This window comes from Fusarium redolens (assembly GCF_020744475.1).
Source record: "Fusarium redolens strain MPI-CAGE-AT-0023 chromosome Unknown BKA55scaffold_6, whole genome shotgun sequence".
In the NCBI taxonomy this organism is placed as follows: Eukaryota; Fungi; Ascomycota; class Sordariomycetes; order Hypocreales; family Nectriaceae; genus Fusarium; species Fusarium redolens.
The window spans coordinates 2,208,752-2,232,266 of NW_025763669.1; the positions used below are offsets into that span (position 1 = coordinate 2,208,752).

General features: G+C 49.3%; 13 protein-coding genes across 13 annotated transcripts; 5 read left to right on the top strand and 8 right to left on the bottom strand.

Moving 5' to 3' along the window:
- Nucleotides 1–187: 187 nt before the first annotated feature.
- BKA55DRAFT_593023 (autophagy protein Apg5-domain-containing protein) lies at nucleotides 188–1,073 on the bottom strand (the record flags this gene model as incomplete). Its single annotated transcript, XM_046195487.1, has 2 exons — nucleotides 188–646; nucleotides 765–1,073. The coding sequence occupies 2 exons, from the start codon at nucleotides 1,071–1,073 to the stop codon at nucleotides 188–190; spliced, it is 768 nt and encodes a 255-aa protein (XP_046051366.1).
- A 1,414-nt stretch (nucleotides 1,074–2,487) lies between these two features.
- BKA55DRAFT_507917 (uncharacterized protein) lies at nucleotides 2,488–3,062 on the top strand (the record flags this gene model as incomplete). The annotated part of the gene is made up of 2 exons (XM_046187373.1): nucleotides 2,488–2,760; nucleotides 2,826–3,062. The coding sequence occupies 2 exons, from the start codon at nucleotides 2,488–2,490 to the stop codon at nucleotides 3,060–3,062; spliced, it is 510 nt and encodes a 169-aa protein (XP_046051367.1).
- A 1,873-nt stretch (nucleotides 3,063–4,935) lies between these two features.
- Nucleotides 4,936–5,951, top strand: BKA55DRAFT_507954 (uncharacterized protein; the record flags this gene model as incomplete). The annotated part of the gene is made up of 2 exons (XM_046187378.1): nucleotides 4,936–5,720; nucleotides 5,792–5,951. The coding sequence occupies 2 exons, from the start codon at nucleotides 4,936–4,938 to the stop codon at nucleotides 5,949–5,951; spliced, it is 945 nt and encodes a 314-aa protein (XP_046051368.1).
- Nucleotides 5,952–6,958: 1,007 nt separating this feature from the next.
- Nucleotides 6,959–8,010, bottom strand: BKA55DRAFT_593026 (uncharacterized protein; the record flags this gene model as incomplete). The annotated part of the gene is made up of 3 exons (XM_046195488.1): nucleotides 6,959–7,627; nucleotides 7,682–7,794; nucleotides 7,845–8,010. 3 exons carry the CDS (start codon nucleotides 8,008–8,010, stop codon nucleotides 6,959–6,961), a joined length of 948 nt encoding a protein of 315 aa, XP_046051369.1.
- A 969-nt stretch (nucleotides 8,011–8,979) lies between these two features.
- Nucleotides 8,980–9,932, bottom strand: BKA55DRAFT_331542 (uncharacterized protein). Its single transcript, XM_046185717.1, has 3 exons — nucleotides 9,890–9,932; nucleotides 9,642–9,740; nucleotides 8,980–9,566 (listed from the first exon to the last, which is right to left on the bottom strand). The coding sequence occupies exons 2-3, from the start codon at nucleotides 9,692–9,694 to the stop codon at nucleotides 9,209–9,211; spliced, it is 411 nt and encodes a 136-aa protein (XP_046051370.1). The 5' UTR covers nucleotides 9,695–9,740; nucleotides 9,890–9,932; the 3' UTR covers nucleotides 8,980–9,208.
- Nucleotides 9,933–9,946: 14 nt separating this feature from the next.
- On the bottom strand, nucleotides 9,947–11,177 carry BKA55DRAFT_688798 (uncharacterized protein; the record flags this gene model as incomplete). Its single annotated transcript, XM_046199268.1, has 2 exons — nucleotides 9,947–10,188; nucleotides 10,778–11,177. The coding sequence occupies 2 exons, from the start codon at nucleotides 11,175–11,177 to the stop codon at nucleotides 9,947–9,949; spliced, it is 642 nt and encodes a 213-aa protein (XP_046051371.1).
- Nucleotides 11,178–11,644: 467 nt separating this feature from the next.
- On the bottom strand, nucleotides 11,645–12,232 carry BKA55DRAFT_688799 (uncharacterized protein; the record flags this gene model as incomplete). Its single annotated transcript, XM_046199269.1, has 1 exon — nucleotides 11,645–12,232. The coding sequence occupies one exon, from the start codon at nucleotides 12,230–12,232 to the stop codon at nucleotides 11,645–11,647; it is 588 nt and encodes a 195-aa protein (XP_046051372.1).
- Nucleotides 12,233–14,534: 2,302 nt separating this feature from the next.
- BKA55DRAFT_688800 (uncharacterized protein) lies at nucleotides 14,535–15,740 on the top strand (the record flags this gene model as incomplete). The annotated part of the gene is made up of 4 exons (XM_046199270.1): nucleotides 14,535–14,677; nucleotides 14,745–14,829; nucleotides 14,885–15,190; nucleotides 15,327–15,740. The coding sequence occupies 4 exons, from the start codon at nucleotides 14,535–14,537 to the stop codon at nucleotides 15,738–15,740; spliced, it is 948 nt and encodes a 315-aa protein (XP_046051373.1).
- A 205-nt stretch (nucleotides 15,741–15,945) lies between these two features.
- Nucleotides 15,946–16,293, top strand: BKA55DRAFT_688801 (uncharacterized protein; the record flags this gene model as incomplete). Its single annotated transcript, XM_046199271.1, has 1 exon — nucleotides 15,946–16,293. One exon carries the CDS (start codon nucleotides 15,946–15,948, stop codon nucleotides 16,291–16,293), a length of 348 nt encoding a protein of 115 aa, XP_046051374.1.
- A 91-nt stretch (nucleotides 16,294–16,384) lies between these two features.
- On the top strand, nucleotides 16,385–16,966 carry BKA55DRAFT_688802 (uncharacterized protein; the record flags this gene model as incomplete). Its single annotated transcript, XM_046199272.1, has 2 exons — nucleotides 16,385–16,415; nucleotides 16,686–16,966. The coding sequence occupies 2 exons, from the start codon at nucleotides 16,385–16,387 to the stop codon at nucleotides 16,964–16,966; spliced, it is 312 nt and encodes a 103-aa protein (XP_046051375.1).
- A 412-nt stretch (nucleotides 16,967–17,378) lies between these two features.
- BKA55DRAFT_565116 (uncharacterized protein) lies at nucleotides 17,379–19,371 on the bottom strand. Its single transcript, XM_046192522.1, has one exon. It carries the CDS (start codon nucleotides 18,947–18,949, stop codon nucleotides 17,816–17,818), a length of 1,134 nt encoding a protein of 377 aa, XP_046051376.1. The 5' UTR covers nucleotides 18,950–19,371; the 3' UTR covers nucleotides 17,379–17,815.
- Nucleotides 19,372–19,913: 542 nt separating this feature from the next.
- BKA55DRAFT_538183 (uncharacterized protein) lies at nucleotides 19,914–20,644 on the bottom strand (the record flags this gene model as incomplete). Its single annotated transcript, XM_046190006.1, has 3 exons — nucleotides 19,914–19,991; nucleotides 20,204–20,364; nucleotides 20,482–20,644. 3 exons carry the CDS (start codon nucleotides 20,642–20,644, stop codon nucleotides 19,914–19,916), a joined length of 402 nt encoding a protein of 133 aa, XP_046051377.1.
- A 771-nt stretch (nucleotides 20,645–21,415) lies between these two features.
- On the bottom strand, nucleotides 21,416–23,002 carry BKA55DRAFT_508260 (WD40-repeat-containing domain protein; the record flags this gene model as incomplete). Its single annotated transcript, XM_046187411.1, has 1 exon — nucleotides 21,416–23,002. The coding sequence occupies one exon, from the start codon at nucleotides 23,000–23,002 to the stop codon at nucleotides 21,416–21,418; it is 1,587 nt and encodes a 528-aa protein (XP_046051378.1).
- Nucleotides 23,003–23,515: the final 513 nt, after the last annotated feature.

The window sequence follows — 23,515 nt, forward strand, 5'->3', positions numbered from 1 at the left end:
TCACGTCCGAGTCTGGTCTGTATGGGTTAGTAAATTTGCAAGTGTTCATAAAATTGGCATCAAAGACGTAGTCTAATATGTGGCAAGGACGATTCTGAAAGCCAGTGATCTACGCTGCCGAGCTAATGATAAAGGCAGTCCCTAACGCCATCCATATGCCCTGCTCGCCAAAGGAGCCCAGTATCCATCACAGGACAATAACAACCATGCATATCCATCCGTCGGGGTATGAAGCTTCCCGCATCAGCTCCTCTAAGGGTGCATCAAACGGTATCCCAGCTCCGTGCATTACCACCTTCGCGAGAATAGGATCACGGCTGCTTGGGAACAGCCCTGGCAACATCTCTTTGAGAGCTTGGCCCAGGACCTTAGGTCGGCGGTCTGAACTTGTCGCAGGTACAAGAGATTGGATGACTTTGAAGGTGGCCTGCTCGGAAGACGCCGGTGACGATGAGTCCGAGGCAGCGGTGGGGATGTAGATGCGAATAGGGACATGTTTGAGTGCTGTTGGTGCATTGAGAAGATGGCTATTGATACGGTTGAAGGATGCTTGGTCATTGTCTATGACAGCGTTCCAAAGTTGGGTGGTGTTGTCTTTCGACATTTTCATGATTTGATTTGCGTTGCCATTGCGGATGAAGTCAGCCTAAGCGAGTCAGCTCTGCGTTGTTGTGAGATAAGCGATCCCAGATATCCGATGCGAATATACACGCCAACGCCAAGAACATCTAGCTGCAAGCTCTCATGTAGCATATAACACTCACCTCTTTCACGCAGTTGAGAAAAGTATCCGCGATATCCCAACCTACTCCATCATTCACGGTCAACCTCCACGGCAAACTAGGTTGATACAGGTCAACCAGCAATCCCACAGCCAGGTTCCTCAGCTGAACATCTTCAAAGTGGAAGCTGGAGCAGGGTGAGTTGAAGAAAGTCGATAGTCTCGGTATAAGAAGAGCCAGGTAGCTGAAGCGCGGAATACTAGTGATGAAAGGCGTTGTCGGTGAGGCGGGATGTGTTATGTGCAGCGGAATCCGGGCGTTCCATAAAGCTTGAGGGATGGGAGAGGACATTATGATGAGGGCATGATGAGGAGAGTGAGATGTTGTGATGCTTGATGAAAGTTGTCAGTTTGGTGAGTCAAATCATGATACCTGGCGAGTCTGCGATGTTCGGTTCCAAAGTCTAGGGTAGGACTTGTTCATGTGATTATTAAGCCAGCGACTTACATGAGGTTATGATACCTTTCAGTCACGTTGAAGTGTAAATAACATGCGAATAGGTGAAATTATGGCAAACGATCAATGGCGACATCGTTTTCAGATAGAAACGGTTTGCAAGTTCAGTAGTTTGTGTAACCTCAAGTTTGAAACCTTCGTGATTGTTCTAGCTAAAAATAATCTTTTATGAGTGGTACAACTAAGCGTATGATTGATAAATCGCAAATGGCTTCGTTGCCCAAGTTGAACATAGGAAAATCTACTACACAGTTTCGGTTCATGAGACATCCAGCTGTTCATTAAAGCGTGGGAGACAACAAGCACAACCCATGTCTCCCCTTTCAGTGTCGCTTTATTACACAGGTTGGTTATTAGCACCCTCATTTCATTGCAGGCGAGCAATACCCAATCATACGCGGAAACTCACAAGCCTCATATCCATCGTCACCTCATCACGAAAGACGAAGCATTCGACATGTCGGAGTACAGAAAACAGGCTTATTGTTCTGTTCAAACAGCGTCACATCATATACAGCTTGTACAGCCATGATAAGTCAAAGCGCTACCGATCAACAACAAACTTTTGATAGTCATGATCGTTTCGTCAGCCTAGAGGTTGCATGAGGCTGGAAAACGTCAAGGTTCTACTAAATTACCAAATTCTGGTTTATTCATGAGGTCGTCACGAAATAAGAGCCTTGGACGATGCAAGCGGCTCACGGGTAGCCTTCTTGGCATGATGCGTGGCACAATTGGCGGCATCTCGGCACCTGAAGCTATGATTTCTTCCAAGACTAAGAAGCTCAGTAATTGTCCAGTCGAAAAAAAAAAAAAAAAGCCTTGGCCTGCGACATCATTTTTGTTTCAGAACAGAGAAGGGGCCCTTGTCGGGCTGCGATACAAGGTGAGGACTGTCGAATGGCAGATGTTTACGCTCACCACACCTTAGCTGAGGCCTGGTCCGCATGACCTCATCTGGCAACTCGTTGTGCTGGTGACCTGTTATGAGCCACGGTAGACGTGTCAAAGGGCTTCAGGGCCAAGACAACGGTCTCAAACAGGCTTCATTGGATTTTTTTTGTTGAGGGAGGGCGTCATCGTCATGTGGCAGAGAGACCCGTGAGTTGTATTGCGAGATGTCTAGATAAATAACGAGCCTCGTCCTGAGGCTGTTGCTGTAAGGAGAAGGCAGACAGAACATCAGAAACCTCAACTTCAATCAGAGGATTACAACCCTACTACATCAACACTCTTCTGCACAATAGCTATGGCTCTCGATCGTGTCGTCAGCTTGATTCTGCGTGCTGCAGAGCTGGTATTTGCAGCCATCGTTGCAGGCGTCAACGGTGAATATCTGCATAATGCCCGCGGCGCAAGCTCATGGCAGCTCGGCCGATTCATCTACACTGAAGTCGTTGCCGCGCTGGGAATATTGTTCTCTCTACTGCTCCTCATTCCATTCTCGAGCACTTTTGTTCACTGGCCTCTGGACATCTTCATGTCCATCAACTGGTGGATCGTCTTTGGTCTCCTCGTCGATGTAAGTCACAGCCTTGTTTGACACTCTACTCTCGGTAGTTGTACATGCACTAACGGCACTCAAAGCTCATTGGAAACTCTTGCGGCCGTGTATTTGACTGGGACAATGTGCATCCCGTTCACGGAGATCAGTGTGGGAAGACCAAGGCCGTGATCGCCTTTAGCTTCCTCTCGGCACTTCTCTGGCTTGTTTCGGCTCTCGTAGGCTTCTTCTGGGTGCGCCGACGTGAGCGTACCGTTGCCCGTGCTGAGGCGGCTCACCATAACCGTCGCCGGGGCCCCTGGTTCCGCAGCCGTGTCTAAGAGCAGATGCTGAAGAACTTTTGGGAGGGTTACTAGTTACTACTGAGGGAAGAGGAAGATCTCAGTTGGCGATTTGTTGGTCTTGGCGACATGATTGGATTGCGTGGAACATTCCGAAATGCCGTGTCGGGTGGGAACTAATACGTGAGATGGGTGGAGGATTTCCTTGTTTTTTTGTTTGTTTTTGTTGTCGTTTGAGTTGAAACCTGGCGTTAGACAAGGCAAAGCAAGCAACGTGAAGCTGAGCGGGTTTGGATACCCTTTGATACGATTTGACGGTCACAACAAGTCCTTACTGTGCTTACCTAGTTACTGAAATTAATTAATGTATACATTGCTACTATTTTTGTCTCGTCTATCGATCAACGTGGGTACATTTAGTACTGTATGAGATTTGAAACTTGTAATAGTTGGATCCTCTTGATACATTTTGACGTCATATCTACGAATGCAAATAAAATTTCAAAATGAAACAATGGGGAACAGTGTCATGATCGGCAACTGAAAATGGAAATGGAATCTGATTTGAAGTCCCTGATGTCTATTATCCATATTGTACGCGCACCACAGTATACAGCACCCATACCATACAGTCCCGTAGGGGAAGTGAGCGGTCTGTGAAATGGGTGAGATTTGGTCACAAGCCTCTTCTTACCCGTTTGATCTTCCTCTGACCTGATTATCATGCAGGAGATGTGCCTAACCGCGTCAACTTTCCGTCTTGTTCCCATGATCATCGAGATCTACGACCAGTATAACCTCAGTCCCGTCCTCCGGCACAGGGGCAGAGTACGAGGTTGACTGCAAGCCTGAACACTCCTATCGGGAAACTGGCGAACAGGAACAAAAGCCACCATGGCATGCATTTGCATAGCAGAGCTTTCCTAGTCTGCGCAACTCAGGGCTGGATATTCCCGTCACTGTGGGACCTCGTGATCCTGGTTTTAGCCGTGTTACAGAGGTTCTAGAACGGCCATGGCCAGAAGAGAGCTCTTGGCCCAACGGATTCAAGGCCTGGAGAGGCATCAATGTTGTCATAAGTCGATTTCTTTGTTTTGTTGGACCGGAAAAACGGCCGTTCTCTTGGCGTCATTTGCTTGCCTTGGTGGCTAGTGGACCTGCTGCCAACTTTGAGCCTGTGAGCGCGGGGTAGCTGGGGGTGGCCTGTCTGGACAAAAACATAGAGCTCGCTTCCACTGTAATTTGCGCTAAGAATGCCGCTAGATTTCGCCGTTTTCTGTCACCTTCCAGGGTAGCTGACGCCACGCATCACAACCATGATACACGCCACAGGTTCTAGCTTTGCATCATCTTCTTGTAGATCTCACCTTCAAGCCACGGAGCCTCTTCGTCATTCCCTTTCACATCCCGTCTCCTGCTCCACAACATTAGCTTGGCGCATTGGAAGAGCAAGAAATCCGATGTTCGATGCTTGTTACGTTTGTTACTTTCTCCCTTTGACGCTTCTGCCCTACGAGTCGTCAACGTCATATCTCGCGTGGCATGACGCTAGATTGTCCCTGCAACAAGCCTTCACCAATCGTCGCCAAGCTCAGGACTAGACTTCTCCAAAGATCGGGGTAAATGCTATGACGTAAAATGAGGTCGGCGGAGGGGTGAGGGGTGAGAATCGAAAGTGTTTGGGCCTGCCAGGTTTGCTGAGGATGGCATCGAGATTGAGGCTCCCGGGATGACAATCTTCAACTATATAAGATTCACGATATCTCTCCTCGGAACTACCCTTTCCTTCCATCATCAAACTACAACAGCATTCAAAGATACCCAAAGCATCTTCACTTTAACTCAACTCCCATACACCATCTTCAAGATACCCAAACACTTCAGAACAACAACAACTTAAACTACATCCATCATGTCTGGTCTCATCAACAAGGTTAAGGACGCTATCCATTCCGACAAGGACAAGACCCACGAGCAGCCTGAAGGCACGCATGGCGGCCATTCGTCTCGTGTTGCCAATGCCGCTGATCCTCGATATGATTCGGATAGAGACCATCGGGCGAACCCTGGTACTACCACTACAACTGGTGGCCTGGGATCTTCCACCCACAACACTGGCACAACTGGTGGCTTGACCGGAGGCTCTACCTACTCCGAGAACATGCCTGGTCACACTACTACCGGACGCACTGAGAACCTGCCTGGCCATACCACTGCTGGCGGCCTTGGCTCTCATTCTTCAGGACTTCCTGAGGGAACCGCGGGGCCCCACGGAAGCCGCCTTGCCAATGCGGCAGACCCAAAGGTGGACAGTGATCTTGACGGTTCCCGACGTGTTGGTGGCTCAAACACTCATGGAACTGCTCAGACTGGTCTCGGAGGCAGCACTGGCACTTATGGCCAGACTACTACTGGCACTTCAGGCTTCTCAAGCCATGGTGCTGGTGCTCACGGCCCTACTGGCACCCACACCTCGGGCTTGGGCGGAACTGGCTCGACCGGTACCTATGGTTCTACCGGTACCGGTACCGGTTCTGGTCTCGGCGGTGCTGGCTCCGGTTACGGCACCGGCCCCGGTCCTGCTCCAAAAACCGCGGGGCCCCATTCCAGCGACGTGGCCAACAAATTGGATCCACGTGTAGACAGTGATCTTGACGGTAGCAAGACAGTCGGTCAGGAGAAGACTTTCCAGCAGTCGTAAGTCTTCCCAGCGGCCTGCCCCGGTATCTCGTGTAACGACATTTTTTGACGCCAATTTTCTGCAACAGCAACAACAACTTCGCCGGCCGGGATCCCACCGATGCCACTCAGGTTCCTCCTTCTGTTTTGCAGAAGCATGTTCCCACTGAGATCGCTCATGATGACCCCCATAGCGACCACAGCCGACGACACAGCAGCACTCACCAGGAGACTCACCGGGGCCTGTAAAGGGGAATTGAGGGCTTGATGATGATTTATGGATATGTAAAGCAGCATTTCTTTAATGAATATTAATGAATTATCTCCCATAACAGATTATCCCCGAGCATTTTGCACTAATTTGGGTGATGTACTTGGATTAGAACGTGATCATGATTATGGACTGATTTGTTGGGAATCACCTCTTTCATATATGCAGTCAAAGCACTTGAGGTGAAAGAAAGAATCCTCTATGGCTTGGAATCTATCAGTGAAATTGTTAAACCTGACTACACATTGATTTAAATTTATTCACCCAGGGAAGCAAGCCTTCCCTGATTTCCATTTCTTGGTTCTAAACTGTTAATTGATAAAAACAATCTTCTCTCTAGCGTTTGCTTCCTCCCAGACGCTGGGACTGTTCATGTGATTTCCCAGTGATATCTCAAAGTCCGACTGCTAAAGATCCATTTGAACAGACGTCCAGATTCTTATCGAGAGGCTCTCATACCTGTATAGATGACATCTGAAATCACGATAGCTGCAACTAGCGCACCAATTAGATTTGTTTTGCATCCCATGACTCTGGTGCCATGCGATGCCTGGATTATGGTTGTGACTGCGATGGAGAAGGATCGTTGAGTATAAATAGGTCAGGAAGACGGAGTGATTCCACAAGATGGCATCTATAAGTGTACACACCCTCTGGAAGGCTAGTCCAAGTTGATGAACCCCTTAAACAGCTTAATGAGCTTTGCTGGCTATAGAATTCAACAGTTTTGAGTCATACTGAGCATTGAAGCCCGAGTCACTTAATGGAGCAACATTCTTGCTATCAAAGTTGTTCGCATATCCCAAAGACATTGTCATTCCCCGTACTCTAATCAATTCAGCTTCTTAAGCATTTCAAGCCTCTATGCCTCCAAATACAACTTATCGTCGCCCATAAAGCATCCTTAATATCCTTGAATGAAGTACCAAATTCGATACCCTGGTGTTTGACATGGGTCACAGCAAATGCATCAGGGTCTTTCTTCTCATTCTCGGCGGAGATGACACCTGACCAAGTTTTCTTGTTGGCTTGTGTGATGCTGTGGGCAAACTCGGAGAGAGATGCAGAGACACGTTCGGGGTGAGTGTCTTCGGACTGGCGAGATCTGAAGCCATTGAGATGACGAGCCATTTTCCAGTTGACACTGGGGGCGAGAGTGTGACCCTGTGTATGAGTACTGTTTGAGATTGGCGAGGATTTCAGGCCAGGAACGATCAAATGTTTGTTCCTGGAAGAACCAGGCTTCGACAAATGCATTACCTTTTTTCTTGAGCTGGCTAGTTACAGCAGAAGCGATGTCCTGCATGGTGGAAGGGTGCAGTTTGTAATTGCGCTTGAACTCCAAGTTGTGAATGACAAAGGCCTCGGACCAGTCAATGTCGATGCGAAGGAGCCGCACTCTCTTAGCCACTCTATGAATCTGATTGACGGGGATTGACAGGTCAGCATTCTTCAGCTTTTCGCCAAGAATGTCGGAGCCTTTGGAGTAATTTGTGAGCTCTGAAATGCCCATAGCCTTGAACGCATGGAGGATGGCGAGAGACTTGATCTCATCTACAGCTATGCTGTTGAGGGAAACTCCATCCATGACAGCGTGGAAAGGAACAAGTAGGTCCATGAAAGGCTCAGGTCGACCGCCATTTCGAATGGAAAGCTTGAAGTGCATCCGAGGCTTGAGGATTTTTCCGACCGTCATCTCGGCACGCACAATAAGGCCGGCGCATGGCCCGGCGCCAAGACGTGCAACAGTACCAGCGTGGAAGCCGGGAAGAAGCTGGCCATCGATACTCAGAGAAGATGAAACCAGCCAGTGGAGTGAGCCTCCATGTGGAAGGTGTGTTCCAATAAACTGTTGTCTACAGTTAACTAACCGACATCGAGTCCATGCAGGGCAGCTTTGGGACGTTGCTCCTCTACGTCTTGGATAACCTGCAGAATCTTGCTTTCAATCTCTGGGGCGGTCATCACGACGTCTTGTTGAGACCTGCAGAGCTCGAGGCTCGGCTGATGACAGTCATCTATGAGATCAGCTCTCATGATTGCAGCGAGATGCGCATCTCTGATAGCCGGGTCCTCAGGAGGATCGAGAGGGCCAGGATCAAGAAGACGAGGAGGGAGTGGAAGAGTGTAGTGACACTTTGGCAAAATCGCGAAAGAATCACGAAGCGTCAAAGAGGGTAGAGATAAGAAGTTGTGAACAAGACAGCTCTAAGAGGTGTAAGAAGAGAAATGACTTGAGTGATGCACAGGGAGAGAACTTGCGATGTGAAGTTGGAGTGCAAAAGCAAGTGGAGGTGATGCGCGGGTGAGGAGAGAAGAGAATGCAAGAGGAACACGGTTTTGAGCAACGCGATGCTCAGACAACGATGAATAAAAAGTGGAGAGTAAACAATAGTAAGAGGAGAGGAGAATCGTTAGAAGGTGAGAGAATGTTAAAGGGTTCGATGGTTGGCACTGTCGGCAGTTGTTGGCAGTTGTGAAGAAATAAATTCGGCCGTCAACCCGTGAAGGCCCCCCCCCCCCCCCCAAGAGAGGAGGGTGCAACTGACAACCGGCGAGGGATCTCTCATACATTATGCAAAAATGTATGCCCCTTCCCATTAGAAGCTTTATCCTAATAGGGCATCCCCAAGCGTTTTGGGCATGCCTGGGGTGCTGTGTTGCTTTGGTGAAGCCATTCAAACATTGTGTCTGTCCTTCGTCCAGTCTCAGCATCTCATGTATTGCATGCGGGCAACAGGAGCAAAGTGTTGAAAAGAAATGACCGGGTGCAAGCTTGGTTCATATGCCACAGCTGCTCAGCTTGTTCAGTCAGACAAAAGCACTTCAAGATGAGAGAAAGCAATATCGCTGTAAAGTACTTACCGGAGTTTCTTCCAAAATTGACAAAGAAAAAAACATTTGACTTTGTCATCGGCAGGATCAGATGTGTGAGACTCGACATCGGTCGGAGCTTCAGACTTGTCTGTTCAACTGGCGGTGCATGCTTTGGCAAGCAAGAGGTTGTCGGATAAGCGAGAGGCTGTTGAACAAGCAAGCGACCTCATGTGCTTGGCGAAGTCGACAATGGCCACTGTCGCGAAAACCCAACCAAATGAGTCTTCCCCGTTCGTATCAAAACTCCAGAGAAGTTGTTGAGTGGTTCAAGGAACAGGCTTAAGCTTCGCTCGCCAATCATGATGCAACTGCAGCTTTGCGAGCTGGGCAGCGTCCGCATCCTGTGCAAGCGTAACACTCATGAGGTCACCTGGCTTAAGGATTGACGTGAAGTAGGGATAGAGGCCATCACTTCTAAGGAGCCAGCCTTGGCGAATTCGATTAGCCTTTGTCGGCCTATGGCAATGATCATAGTGCGGTTGTAGGTTTTCATGCTGTTTTCCCAGTATGAATCGAAGGCCGCTTTAGCTTTGTATTCGGCAAGACACTGGTCATAGCCAAGCTTAAATTCGACCGTATTGGTATTCCCCACTGTGTCTGTGATATCCTTCCAGACAAATTTACAGCCAAGCTTAATATCAGGAATGACAGTCAGGTATACAGTTTCGCCTTTCCGGTGCGCCATTTGTCGAACGGCCAGTTCCTGCCCTCTCTTTCTTTTCCTACTGTGAGTATCAGAAGAACGAATACTCAGGTGGTAGATTGCTGGACTACAACAGGGGAAAACTCACAGCTGTCCTCCCTTGCGCGGTGTCTCGTGAAATGTGGTGGATTCCTCCGGCATCTTCGTGAATGCCTTCTTCACGGACAGGTTGCGCGTTCGCTGCTTCCTAACTTCGGTGTTCGGCATTAGTGAAGTAGATGGCAGCTTTGTCTGGATGAGCAGGTCGGTCATCAGGGTTGATCGTGACCACGTTCCCGAAAGTAAGGTCCGCGTATTATCGCGTATGCCCATGAGGGAGTCCGGAAATAGGCATACCTTGGGGTGTGTTCGGTGAAGCACAGTCATCTTGTCACCATAGAACATGGTTTGGGCTCAGGAAACGGCGTGGACGCGTGCACCATAGTTGCGGCGGAGGCGCGCTAGGATTCGGCCAGCATCTTCCATGCGATGGAAAAGGCTGATCTGCCTCTGGTAAGAGAAGACGGCCTTGAAATCTCGCTGTCCAACAGTCAATCCGATAGGTGGAAACTGCTGGGTGCTCCTGATGTAGATAGAGAATGCAGACTGCCATTGAGCCTGAAGGGCGAGCGAGAGGTTCTCGGTGAGCCGGGCAGCTTCATCCACGACAATCAGACATTGGGCAAGTCAGTGTTCCTGGCGATGTCGACCAGGGCCACTGGAGTCCCGATGACAATATCAACTAGTAACACTGCCTGACTGCCTACTCCATCAAATTGCGGAACTCCGCCTCTCCATTACTCGCGTTGCAAGTACTTGTGGACTTCTTGCCGCCGGCAGCCCTTTATCAGATTTGCCTTCATGAGAGCTTCTAGCTTAAGCATATGTTTCCTGCCGATCTTAACTCGTGTGTCGGCACTTCTCCTCGATCCAAGCTTGGCGAATTGGCCGAGTTGTTCCGAGCAACTGCAGTAATGCACTCTTCGTTGTCCTTGTACGCCCTCGACCGTGTGTACTCATAATAAAGTTCAGCATAAGTTATCATTAAACTCATCATTAGGCTCATTATAAAGCTCATCCGTCTCGAATCGAGCCCTCAAAGTGGTGTACCCATTTATGTCTTCTGTGCCGAGTAGGGATGCAGGATGATATCATACCATGCCTTTCCTTCCTCTGCTCTGAGGGAGATGTCTTTGGGTATTTGTCGACCACTTCAGCAGATGGTGAGCTGAGCAGCTGACTGACCAAGTGTCGATAATTGCTCTGCCGAAAAGCACTGGCAATAATGATAGGAACGGAGCCCCTTCGTAAGGGGATTGACCTGTCGGTAAAGCGGAATGGTCATGGGCCAGATGAGGTGAACTTGGTTTCCAGGTCCGATGAAGACAGTACCAATGTGAGCGCGGGAGCCTGCTACAGTCATCCGCCCAGACTCGCTGATAAAACCAGTCTTGGTGGTTCGAGTGAGGTCAACAAAGACGTAGTCAGCCTCATGACTGAGCGAATCATCAATCGTACGAATGCCGACGAGAGACTTAGGTACTTCAGCGGGTGTGAGCTGGTAGATGTTCATGCCAGCTGTCTCATCAAGCCCATCAAGCTTCCTGGCCCATAGTGCCCTCCAACTACTGAGCTTTGTTGTCATCACCCTTCAAGCGCTGCGTCGATGGGTCCCTGAGTGGCCAAGCGTATATTCTTCGTCTTCTGTTCCACAAGACGAAGACTCCGAGTAACTGCCCTGACGATCTTTGCGATCCATTTGGCACTCGGGGCAATTTGCCACGTACTGATACCTCCGTTATTTTAGTCGCAACACACACACAGGACTGAACCAGTCTCGTAGTTAAGCGACATGCCAAGGGAGACCTTCTCGCCTCTTTTACATCAACACTTCAATTCAAGATTGCCAGATCATTGCTTTGGATCTACAGGAGGATAATCGCTATTAAGCATGCCAACTTCGATATAAGGGTGCTTCTGCAAGCAGGCAGGAGGTGCTAGGTTAGGAGGAGTATCAAAGTCAGTATTGCAATCAACGAAAAGCGAGTTGAAGAAATCCTGCCAATCACCCACAGACAGTTCATAAGGCAGATCTGCCATATCTCAAAGCAGTTAGAAGGTCATAAAGAGTCTGAGGTTCTCATCGGATGTCAAGTGCATATGCCTCTTGGCTTGTTGACCAGCAGGCCGACTGGCAGCCACATGTACATCTCTCAAAACACAATCTTGGGTAAGCCCCGGCTCCGTGTACCCTGGGAGGTCATGATGGCGATTGCCAGGAGGAGAGTCGTGGCCGGGAATAGCGCCATTGCCAAGGGGAGCATTGCCAACAGCATTTTGGCCAGCAGGAGCACCATTGTCCGGAACATTGCGTGGGGAGGGGGGGTTATGAGGACGTTGATCGCCATAGTAACCACCACGGTACCGTTGAGGAGAGCGACTACGATGCTGCATCCCACGATAGTCTCCGGGAAATCGTCCACGAGGATAGTGGTCGTGGTGACGCTGCTCGTCATAGTAATAACCAAGGTACTGGTCACGAGCATGGCGATCGAGAGGATGCGGCTCGTTGTAGTAACCGCCATGGTGCTGGTGAAGAGGATAGCGATCAAGAGGTTGTCCTTGACATCCAATAGTTGTGGTGACCGAGCTCTTGATAAGGTCCAGCAAGCTGTCGATGAGGTGGAGCGGGCTGTTCATGAGCTGCAGCGTCCTAGGCTACGAAAGCTTCATTTGCAGGGCCATGATTCTTCATGTTAGGCGACTGAGAACGACCGTGAGGTCGAGGAAGTAAATCGTCGTCGCTGCTGCTTGTGTCTGCGTCAATGAACACAGGATCCAAGGCCGACATGGATTAGAAAGGAAATTGCAAGGAAATTTCCAAGAATGAGCAGAAACGGTTAAAGAGTTTGGGATGAATATCAACGGGTAGGTGATGTTGGCACTCGCGGGTGATGAGATTGCGAAGGGGAGAGAGGGGAAAGGATGAGATAGCGCCTTTGGGTTTTGCTTCCCGTAAATATTCTTCAGGTTCTGCTTCTTGTTGTTCGCAGGGTTAACGTTTGTGCTGTTCGGTGACAACGCGCCGCTGACAGTTGTAGGTGTCAGTAGGTGTCAATGCCCAAGATGATGCAATGGCTGGCAGCTGTGGCTCCAGAGCCAGGGCCACAGAAGCTCTGGTAACTCTTTGCGATATTGGAATACGAGAGAGTCGGCTTGTACCAGGCGATATGCCGAGAGTTATCGCTGTCGATCAGGAGAAGAGTGGTATGGCCAAAGCCATTGAGGACACGATCGTGATAGCGGTACTCATGTAGAGAGCAAGAATTACAAAACAGGACATACACTTTGATACCAGCACAAAGTGTATTCCGCATTTCAAAGCGCGTGGCTGAACCGACCCCCATTCTGATCTGTTCCGATTGCTTCCTCAAGAGAATGTGGCCGTATCGCCGAGCAGGACGAGGCTCCTTCATTGGCTAGGGTTCTCCCTCATGATACTGATTTTGGACCAAAAGTCGTGTCGTTATCTTTGTAGAGATGGGTGCAATTTCTGGAATCGCAGTCATGCTATGATCAAAGGCTCGTATCTCAGGCGGTTGAACAGGCGAAGCATCTTCAGGCAGCCTAGGTAGTCATGAATCATGCAAGAGTCGTGTTGTATGTGTCTCGATGAGGGTGGAAACGTGGTTAGTAGATGTTGACTTCCTTACCTTATATCGGGCCACCGTTGTTAACCAGCTTAAGGATTAGGTCACTGGTGAGTAGACTAGGCCCAAAGAGAGGGAACTTCTTATGACAGCACTGGGAGTGATGAGAGACTCCTTTCAGGTGGCAGTGTTGGCAGCTGTCAGCTTTATTGCTCATCTGAAAAGCCCCGTGGAATTTCAAGGGGGGTTATGCCAGGACCTACGATATCGCTCTGTAGCAGTACCTAGCTAAGCTCATTTGTGCATCTTGTTTGCTGGTGCTTGCCGGCTTCACTTCTATTGTGACTCATGAAAACCTCAGCAAACACTTTCACTCCAACAAACATAGCTTAGGCAACCACATCCTAGATTCTTCATAAGGCTTTACAAATTCTGACTGCTTTACCTAAACTCTTCATAAGACTTTTACGAACGTTTGACTTCTTTACCTAAACTCGCCCCCCTCCAGGTAACGTCTGATGTAAGCTACTTCATATCGTCAGCGCTGGTACAGGGCTTTATTTGTTTCTAACCGGTGTCCACACAGATAATCTCGCCTCAATACCCTGACGACCATTGAAAGTACCAGTTTGAGGTGTTATAGGAGAGACGTCAGCAAGCACAAGCCTCCATGCAAACACAAAGTTACGCAAGGAGGAAACATTCTGGGTATATAATCCAAGGCTCCCGCCACCATCTGACTTTCACCTTAGCAACTTTCGGGCATATTATACATATACACTATGCATCTTGCTTGTCGATGTTCTCGAACAAGTCGCTTATACTTATACTTTATCGCACGCAGCTCAGGCTCTGGCAAGATCAATACAAGAAGACACTGATACTGTCACCGCCAACCGTATCAAACACCAGAACGAGTTCACAGCATCACTAGTTGACATTGCCGACTCGCCCAACCACCTGAGAACCTCTCGCTTGTCCTACGGGCTTAACGGCGGCCTAGACTCTCCATCTCCATCAGAGATACCCAGCAGTTTCTTCCCATCGGATCGACTATTGGCCAACGGGACTTCAAGGCCGTGTTCTCAACTTGCACTCGTGGCCTTAAGACACTCCTGTGTCTGCCTCCGGTACGTCTCGAACCAAATCAAGCCCGGATCCTCCACTTGTGTCTAACGTAAACTATCTAGGAATCTCTTGACAGTTATGGACGACTACCCTACCTTGACGGCGACAGAAGATACGATGTTCACTGATCTATTCCTGGCCTTCCATCCGGATTCGTGGAACGCCACCCTTAAGTTGAAAAGAGAGTTGTTGGGGGGATTTTCCGACATAAGGATATCTCGAACATGAACCCCATCTTCCCCCCTGCGCGGCCCTCATCTCCGTCGATCAAGACGAGTGGAGCCCCGGCCGGATTCTGGACCGAGGATTTGTGCTCGGATAAGCTACACTCAAAGTCTCCGATAGAATCCGAGAAAAAGAAAGGATCGTGAGTGTCGCCCCTGAAGTCTGGTAGTCTGCCACTTGGCCAGACCTCAATGTCTAACGCTCGGTAGAAAATCCAAGGCTAAGGAGAAGAGAGCCAAACTGTGCGCCGAGACCTCATCAAGCCGAGACAAAGCTTGCAAGAAAGGACAGCCTGTATACATCACTGTCACTGTTATCAAGAAATCTGCCCTGCGCTTCACCTGGAAAGACGAGGCTGGAACACTCGGGGAGCACTGACAAGGTCAAATTCATGCCTGGTTGGAACGCGGACAGAGCCGAATTTGAAGCCAAGTTGGCCTATGATGTATACTGGGGCGAGGCGACGAGAGAATTCAACCGCCGACTGGTCGTATACACAGGCCGTCTCAGACTACGGGCATCCGCTGAGGCTATGGCATCTGACTTAGCTTTTGTGCCTAGCAGCGAGCTTTCCCTCCAAAGTCTCATGGAAAACCCCGTTGACTCGGGAGATAGACGAGGCCACAGTGGCACAGATTCGTCTGCACCAGCAAATGTTGGTTCAGAGAATGGCCGGTTCTCGAGCAGAGCAATTGCACCCTCCTTGGGTTTTTAAGACTGGCGGATGCTGGGTTTCAGACGTCTGGGAAACGTGAATATGGGTTGGTCGTTATTGGGAAACTTACCCATAGATGATGTTTGGGATGGTGCCTGATGTCGGAGCGCCTGTTACCTTGTTCCTGAACGCCGACTATCGCGAGCGTGTTCCCCCAAAGGATACTCTCACCATCAAGCAGATCACACGTATAACTCGTGGTATCGCCTTCGGTTTCCGTCATAGTAAGCAAAAAACTTCCAATTGTCGCATCTCTATTGGGCAAGAGATTGAAGCAGACCGCAAGCGGAAGACCAAAGACGAAGACAAGATTGCCTCCCTCCAAGCATCCATCACTGAGAAGTGCGATCGTACATTTTTCAAGCATGCCGCTGAGCCGGTGTACCGTCTCATCAAGACTCCATCGGCTGCTGCGCCGGCTGCTGCTGTTGAGTTTCATGGCAAGTCCCCATCTGTTCAGCAACCACCAAGAGAAAGAGGCGAGAGTTAAAAGCCCGAAGAACTTTTAAGGTATGATAGAGAGGACTGGAAGGTGTAACAGAAGGAAAACAGAAGAAAAAACACGCCGCCACTGCTAAGGCCATTATCCGTGAGCTTCGCCGTCGAGCCGATGAAGATGATCATGACTTCGCCGCAACTATCGCGCACGCGCCCACGCCATTTCCTGGGCCCAAACCATGTTCTATGGTGACAATATGACTGTAGTTCACCGAACACACTCTGAAGCCAGCAGGAACTTCCATGGCTGGGTGAAGAAGAACTTTGCGCGCTGGAGCTGCCTCTCGACGACATTGTTGATCCGACCAGACAATGCTCAAGAGACTAAGATCGACAACAGCTTCTCAAACCCCGCCAATGCCAACTTCGCGGTGCAGCTCGTTGTCCAACTCTATCGAGCTGCAGGTATCATCGATGCTCGTGATTTCTCCAGGCGTGCATCAGTTCTCATGCTCACTCCATATAGGGCTCAGAGACGAATCTATGATCTCCTGCTGTTAGAGTTGACGGCTACCGAAGTCCCTAAGATACTGGTTGAAGTCTGAACTATCGATGACTTACCTATTTATAAAGCGGATATTATCGTCCTCGACTAGGTCTACACCATAAAGAAGGGTTTTATCGCTGAATCTCACCATGGCCGTCGCTCTTTCTCGTGCTCGGATTAGTACCATCATGATTAGTCCTGGCAAGAAAACCCCCCTCGTGTAGCCGCTTAACCACCTCGTTAGTTATGTCGAGGAACGTAAGGCAGTCATTGAGCTTAAGGATCATTGCCGCTGGTACATTATATGCCATAACTGCTGTCAGCCTGGTCACCTTGACACTGGCTGAAAGTTTCAGCCCAAGTGTGTCCAGTGTGATGGAACGTCTTACTTGACCCGCAACTGCCCTCGCGCGGAGGAAGACGAGATCTGAACATCTGCGTCTGGCCCAGTCACCGCAAACGATGGCATCGAGCGAGACGTCCTGGACTCTCCTGATTTTAACTTCTCTGACTCCAAGCGGGTCAAGAAGAACAAAAGCAGTCGCCAGGATACTTTTGCCAAGCCTAATATACAGAAGGATGTCATGCGCCAGCACTTCCGTGATGATATGCGAGAGCTTCGGGCCACTACCAAGAAGGGGAAAGATGCCGAGGGGGGTATCGATGGTGATCAGAAAAGATCTCAGGATGAAGTTGATGATGACAGGGACACCAACGAGGGTGAATGGTAGGAGGCAGATAATGGCATGGAATGATATGATATGTACGAGTTTCTACAAACGGTGAAAAGGCAAAGCAAGGGATGAAGGACGAGTGGACATGTTCCAGGAATTTTGAACTCAGACTGGTGACGAAAAGGACTGACAAGGAGAATATGATATACCCGGTGGTTTGAGAATGGATTTTCCCCCACCTCTGAAGAGGTGATAATAATTATAAGTAAAGATGTAGTTACGGGTTATGTTGCCACCTCTGAAGAGATGGGAGCAAAACTACGTTTATCAACCCACCGGGTTTCTGCTGTATTCTATTTATGTTTCATCATAAGCTCCTCTAAAAACCATAAACTTGTAATAGTCTTAGGATATTCTTAGGGTCACCTTAGGACAACTTTATCATAATTTTTTATTTTATTTTATTACTCCACCCTCTGAACTGAAATGCCGATGGCAAAAGGTAAAGGCTCGGTAGCACATTGAAGATACAACCTTATCGGAGCACTTCTGAGCTGCGTGACGAGCCGCATCGTCAACAAGCTTGTTCTGACCGGCAGTCCAGGCAACTCTGGCCTTTCCCGAGCTCTGGTTGGGAGAAGCACCTGTGTCCTTGGCAGATTTGAAACCTACTGGTTCCTTGTATTCACCAGGCTTGGGCTCTTCGTACTTTGCGACCGGATCAGGTGCTTCTTCATCCACGTCAAGGGCGGGGACGCTGACAATGCCTTGAACATGAGCGACGCTGTCTAGAACTTTCTGAGAGTAATCAAGCTCGGTGGCAGGGGCAGTTGGGGTGATCAGCTTCACGCCGGAGTAGTGGTTGTAGTTAGTACCGGACAACTCTATAGCGTTGTCGTTATGGATTCAAATAGTGGTGCGATCTTCGCTGGGAAAGAGCACCTGTGCTGAAGGTTGGTCTCCATCAACGATGACATCAAGTTGGAGATTGATGTCACGTTCATCACCCCAACGTTGGAGCACTGCAGCGACTTGGTCGACAGTCAAGTTCGACGTACCGAGGCCACCATATTGTGCCATTCTCTTGGTCATTTCTGGACCGCGAAGGATAGATCGCAGTTGATCAACTGACTCTGGTGCATGTTCTGTCAACTGGTAGAACAGACTGTTGATAATGGCAAAGAGTCCACACTCGAGGTCACCACTTTCAGTAGGTATGACTTCGTATTGAGGGATTGCTGGGGCATTGACCTTTTCATCGGCAGCAGGTTCAGAAGTGTGAGACTCGTCACCGGCGGGAGCTGGTGCCGCGCCCCAGGCATCAACGGCTGGAGTTTGCGATGTGTTGTCGCCAGGAGCCTGAGACGTCTTCCACTTCTTAGCGTCAGGGTCGGAGACATCGATGGTCTCAACAAGGCCAGAAAGAACGGCTTCGACAATTTTGAGCACAGTAGTGGTCTTTCCGGAACCAGGACCGCCAGTGCAAAACGCGTGGCCAGCTGGAACATCTTGAAGGGTTTCGACGAGACGTGCAACTTCACCATCGAACTTGTCTTCCTTGTATGCACGGGCAAGACCAGGGAACTTCTCATGGAAGTTTACCTTGACAGGCTCCTTCTGGAAGTTGTGGCTATAGTTCCAGAAACGAGCTGCCAAAGTCAAGTTGAAGGCATAAGCACCGGAGTTCATCAATATGACAGTGTCGCATTCAATCATGACGGTTGATGCATCTGGCATATTGTACATGTTGATTTCTACACCCTTGTAGCCTGTGATGGCGATCTTTCTACAAACGTACTCCTTCCGCTGCTTGTCATAATAGCCAGGATCGAATAGGCTGTTCAGGGAACTTCGCAGGCTTCCGACAGGAAGTACGGTGTCGATCTTAAAGTCGAAACAAGGCTTGACAAGACCCGGAGGCCAGTTTGTCTGCCGAGCGGTGGTCACATAGTGCAAAGCAATGTTTGACTCGGTGCCAGGGGGGTTGGGGACGCAGACTCCACGGTGCTCAGGGCTTCTGTCTGTAGCGCCAACTGTCATCGTGGTCTTCGTAATCTCGGAGATTCAAGTGCTGATTCGGTTGAACCATAAATGGTCTTCTTCATCGGAGCGACGACGAAGCTCGCGAACAACAGCCTTGGCAGTGGCCCCTCCTGAACAGATGGGGGCTTGCCTGGAAACTCAGCAGCAGCAGAAGCAGCCGAGGGAGTTGTAGCGAGATGATAGATAGGTTTCGCAGCATGGTTAATAAATGAGCAGCCGCATTACTCATCGATAGATACTTCGAGGTCAGCAGTCTTATCATTATCTTCCCTCTTGCAAGCGCCTTTGGTCTCTTTCTCAATAGAGATGCGACGATTGTATGCTTTCTCCTCACCGAGACGGAAGGCAAAGGCGATATTATAAGCCATTTATATGATCTGCTTGGCAATAAGAGCAAACTTTAGAGGAATATGCTTGCGATAGTTGGCATTCAGGAAGAAGGTAACAGGTGCTCCGGTATTGGGCACCATTGAAGCGACATCAGGATCCAGGTAATGGGTAATCTAGTGAGCGGTTTTGGTACCGTCGGCATTGACACCATAGACATCCACGTCATAGCCATCTGGCTCCCAAGAGGAGAAAATAACTGGCTAGACGAAAGTTTGGAGAGGGATGTCAGGGAGTCTGAGTGCACAGCCATCCTGCATCTGTTGCTCTCCGGCAGCACTAGCTAGCAAGGCGACAGTGCGGTGTTCAGCACTCATGAGGTAGGTAGTAGCCTTGTTGGGACGATCGTGTCGGTCATCAGAATCGATGGGACCCAAGTTATTGAAAGTCAGGTCGGCGAACTGTGACGCACCTCCACAAGGTATTCCGCATATGGTTTCATGAACTAGCTGGTTCTGCGTCGACTACGTTGAAGATTGCCGAGCCCTCATTTCCATAGCAGGACATGAGCAAATACATCCCGATGGAGGTTGAGTTGTTTTCAAAAGTACAGCCTGTGAGAGTGAAGGCACCTCTACTTTGCAAGGTCGGGTAAATCGATTGAGAGTTTTCGGAGTGCATTTTTCGTGCCATTCAGTAAAGACATGAACACCTATGAAGCATCAGTATGACAGTCCCGGTTACAATACGGTGAATTCACCTTCTAGCTTCTCCATGCGGCGGAAATGATCAGAGCAGTATGTTTTCCGCTGGTGATAACTTTTCGTATCAAATGCTGTAGACGAATAGCCTGCTGGGGACTCCCGTCCCTGCCATCACCGCATAGCATGACATGCACTGCATGGCTAGACATACATTGCATACCTTCCCCGCTCGCGAAGGAATCAAACTCAGTTGTATAGAAATTGAGACCTGATTTGTCAAGATGCTGATCAGAATTCGGCGAGTTAGCTCGTATTTGGGGCCGTGTGCATGCGCAAAGATATTCTGAAGTTCTCTGGATAAGACAACATCAAAGTTACAATCTCTCCGCTTCAGTTCATTGAGAAACTGCTCCACGGCATATACAGCGTGCAAAAGCTGAAGTCCACCCATCGTGGTAGATCAGATAGTGTTCTTGAAGCGTTCCGACGAAAACCTACCATTGAAATCAACTCTCGCCTCAGTGAGGCAGTGCCGCATCAACGACTCTCCATGGTTCACGAAAAGCTCCTGACCAGCAAAATCCCCAACGATGTCAATTGTAAGAGGCTGCTGCTCCTGACACCATTTCTGGAGGACCTTTACGTCGTCCTCAAGATCCATGGCGATAAAGATGTTGGAGGTATTGTTTTGATAGACCAGTCCACAAAAGAAGGATGGGAACGACACAAGTGAGAAGATATTGGAGACCGAAATGAAAAGAAGAAGGGGGGGAGCGGCTTAGTAAAGTCGGAAGGAGGTATTTGCTTGCCAGTGATTGCCAGCTGGCGATTCACCAAAGTGCCACAGGCAGCAAGCACTGACAGGAATCAAACAGAAGGAGACCAACCAAATAACAAAAACATGGCAAATATCGTCGTTCGAAGAAACCATAGACTACCTACTAGGTAAGGTACCTTGCCTTGCTTACCTGGGCTACCAGGTACCTAAGTAGGTAGGGAGAAAAGCACAGCCTGAGTGGATTTTATTGCATCATATCGGGGAGCCAGCGATGTACCTAAGGTTGGTGGGTAAGGGCAATTGACAGACTTTTGGTCTCTTGAAGGGATATTTGCAGCTACATATCGCTAGCAAACAAATACTGTATCCAAAACACATGCAAGAAACCGAATGTGATGAAACTAAGTCAAATATATAGGCGCGGTTTGCACCAGAGTGGATAAGTCGTATGGCGTGGATATAACGATTCCGTGAATATCAACCTCACACATCCGGCATTCAATCCCTTCGGCCGCTCTTCAATATGTGCAAGCCTAAGCCTCGTACGAAGTCCACATCCCAATACTCCCATTTTAATCCGCCGTAACGCCACGCGCAATGCAAACTGAGCCCAACAACCTCGGGATATAATATCACACGCTTCGTGCCTGTCCATTAGAGGGTTCCGACCATCAGGCTCTCCAGCATACCTCCCGTCTGGCATGCTACCTGGGCTCTCTCCACCTCGACCCTAACTCGGCGGTGTAAAGTCCTGAAGCCCTCGTGCAGCTCTGCTGAACCACCCACGAACTCTGCGTAGAGCTCGAGAAGATGGAGGCCAACTTCCACGCAGACACTAACATATCGGGGATCGCATATGTGGCTGCAGACCCATTTCAAGATGGGCTGAACTGTGTGCTCGTCTCGAGACTCCAGGGCATCCTGGAGAGCGCTGCGGTGGCGGAGGGCCAGGAGGAGGGTAAGCACATTAAGGGGAGAATGCTCAGGTGAGTCCTTGTCGAGGACCTGGTCGAGGGCGCGCGCATATCGGGCATGTCGTAGATCGCTCTGCCATGAGCGCTCTTTTTTCTTATGCGTGCGAGGCTCATTTGCGATGATAACATCGGCCCCCTCGCCAACCATATCCAACTTCTTTGCAGCAGTAACTCTCCTCTTCCGCTTCTTGCGCTTGGCGTCATGGGCTTCAATAGTTCCAGAAACCAGAGCAGCCATTTCCTTCTCCCGTTCGGCTTCTCTGTTGGCCTCAGCTCCAGTGAGGCGGGTTCGCACGCTAAGAACACCAGACTGCATACCAACTGCTAGATGACGGTCGCTTGAATCGGCATCATCACTAGAGGGGATAACCTTGACAGACAGAACGGGAGACTGGTACTTGGTGCTCGAGACGACATTCCATCCGGTCGTTTCGAAGACTTTGACATGACCCTCAAGGCCCCCACTGACGAGTCGTCGACCATTGGACGCAAGGCTGAGAGAAGTGACCGTCTTTTGGTGGTTGGTAATCATGTGCAGAGGGCGCGCGGCAACAAGGTCGAGAACGCTGATCGATTCACCTGCAGCTGCAAGAACTGCGGTGCCAGTGGGCATAGACAGTACGTCTTCGACAGGCGCGGCATGCTTGAAAGTCATGACCGCGCTGTTGCTTCCTGTCCTGGGGTCCCAAAGCTTGACGGTCGAGTCGTAGCTTCCAGAGACAATCATGTTGGACATAGTGCCAGGCATGAAGTTGGCGCATCGAACGTAGTCTGAGTGACCAACAAATGTAGTAGTCGGGTCATTGCTTGGGAGATCCCAAAGTCGCACAGTCTTATCGTCGCTTGCGCTTAACAAAGTCGTCAACTCAGTCGGAGAGAACTTGGTTGTCCAGACTGGCTGCTTATGCTGCGTCCATGTCTTGAGGATCGCCCTAGAATTGACATCGAAGACCTGAATCTTTCCGGTATCATCACCAGCTGCCAGTACCCTTCCATCTTTCCTGATTTCACCACTACGTGCAACGTCGCCGAAGCGTGTAATAGTTTTTTGAAGCTTGCGCGTTCGATTCGAGTAGATCTGGATGCGTGTGCCTGTGGTGACTGCGAAGGAATCGTTATTGGCCGAGATGTGAACGACAGGATACGATGTGGGTGACGGAATCAGAAGCTGGTTCTTGAAGGTCTTCCAGTATCGTTGCTCCGCGGTGATCGGCGTAGGGCCTGAAGGCAGCTTAAGCTGTGGTAGAGGTCCCACCTGAGCTGCCATTGTTGTGTATCGCGATGACGGGCTTTCACAGTGGTGGTGTTTAGAATTCAGCTGCCTTGAGAGTCGCCATGGATTTTTTTTCAGAGCCTGATAAGATAAAGAATTCTGATGGCTGAGGACGTTTGGCGGAACATATTCTACACTAACCCTTTTAGGTTAATTTATCATACAGTGGTGCTCCACTGTAGGACCTGCAGTTCTCTCGACAATTATCCAATAAAAAAAACTTAGTATACATTGGATGGATACAATATTTTACATGGAACTTCCGCAATAGATCCATTATTAGATCCTTTGCCATGTCATCTCGTCTAGTTCACTTGTGCTTTTCTGGCTGAGGGCGAGCTTTGAATGGAATAAATCTAAGTAGATGGTATATATATATATGAATTGATTTCTAATTTTGAACAATTTTCTTCACCTTGATATGAATGCATAGAACTCCAGCATCACCTTACGCATCCTCCCAAGTCTTGCCTTATTCCAACGCCAAAATCATAACTACCGTGGATA

What these genes read in the sequence shown, in the direction of transcription:
- BKA55DRAFT_565116 (XM_046192522.1), bottom strand. Translation starts at nt 18,949, where the DNA reads ATGACAGTTGGCGCTACAGACAGAAGCCCTGAGCACCGTGGAGTCTGC.
- BKA55DRAFT_331542 (XM_046185717.1), bottom strand. Translation starts at nt 9,694, where the DNA reads ATGCCGGAGGAATCCACCACATTTCACGAGACACCGCGCAAGGGAGGA. An exon ending in CCGCGCAAGGGAGGACAGCT is followed by an intron (nt 9,567 to 9,641) that starts GTGAGTTTTCCC and finishes CAGTAGGAAAAG; the next exon opens with AAAGAGAGGGCAGGAACTGG.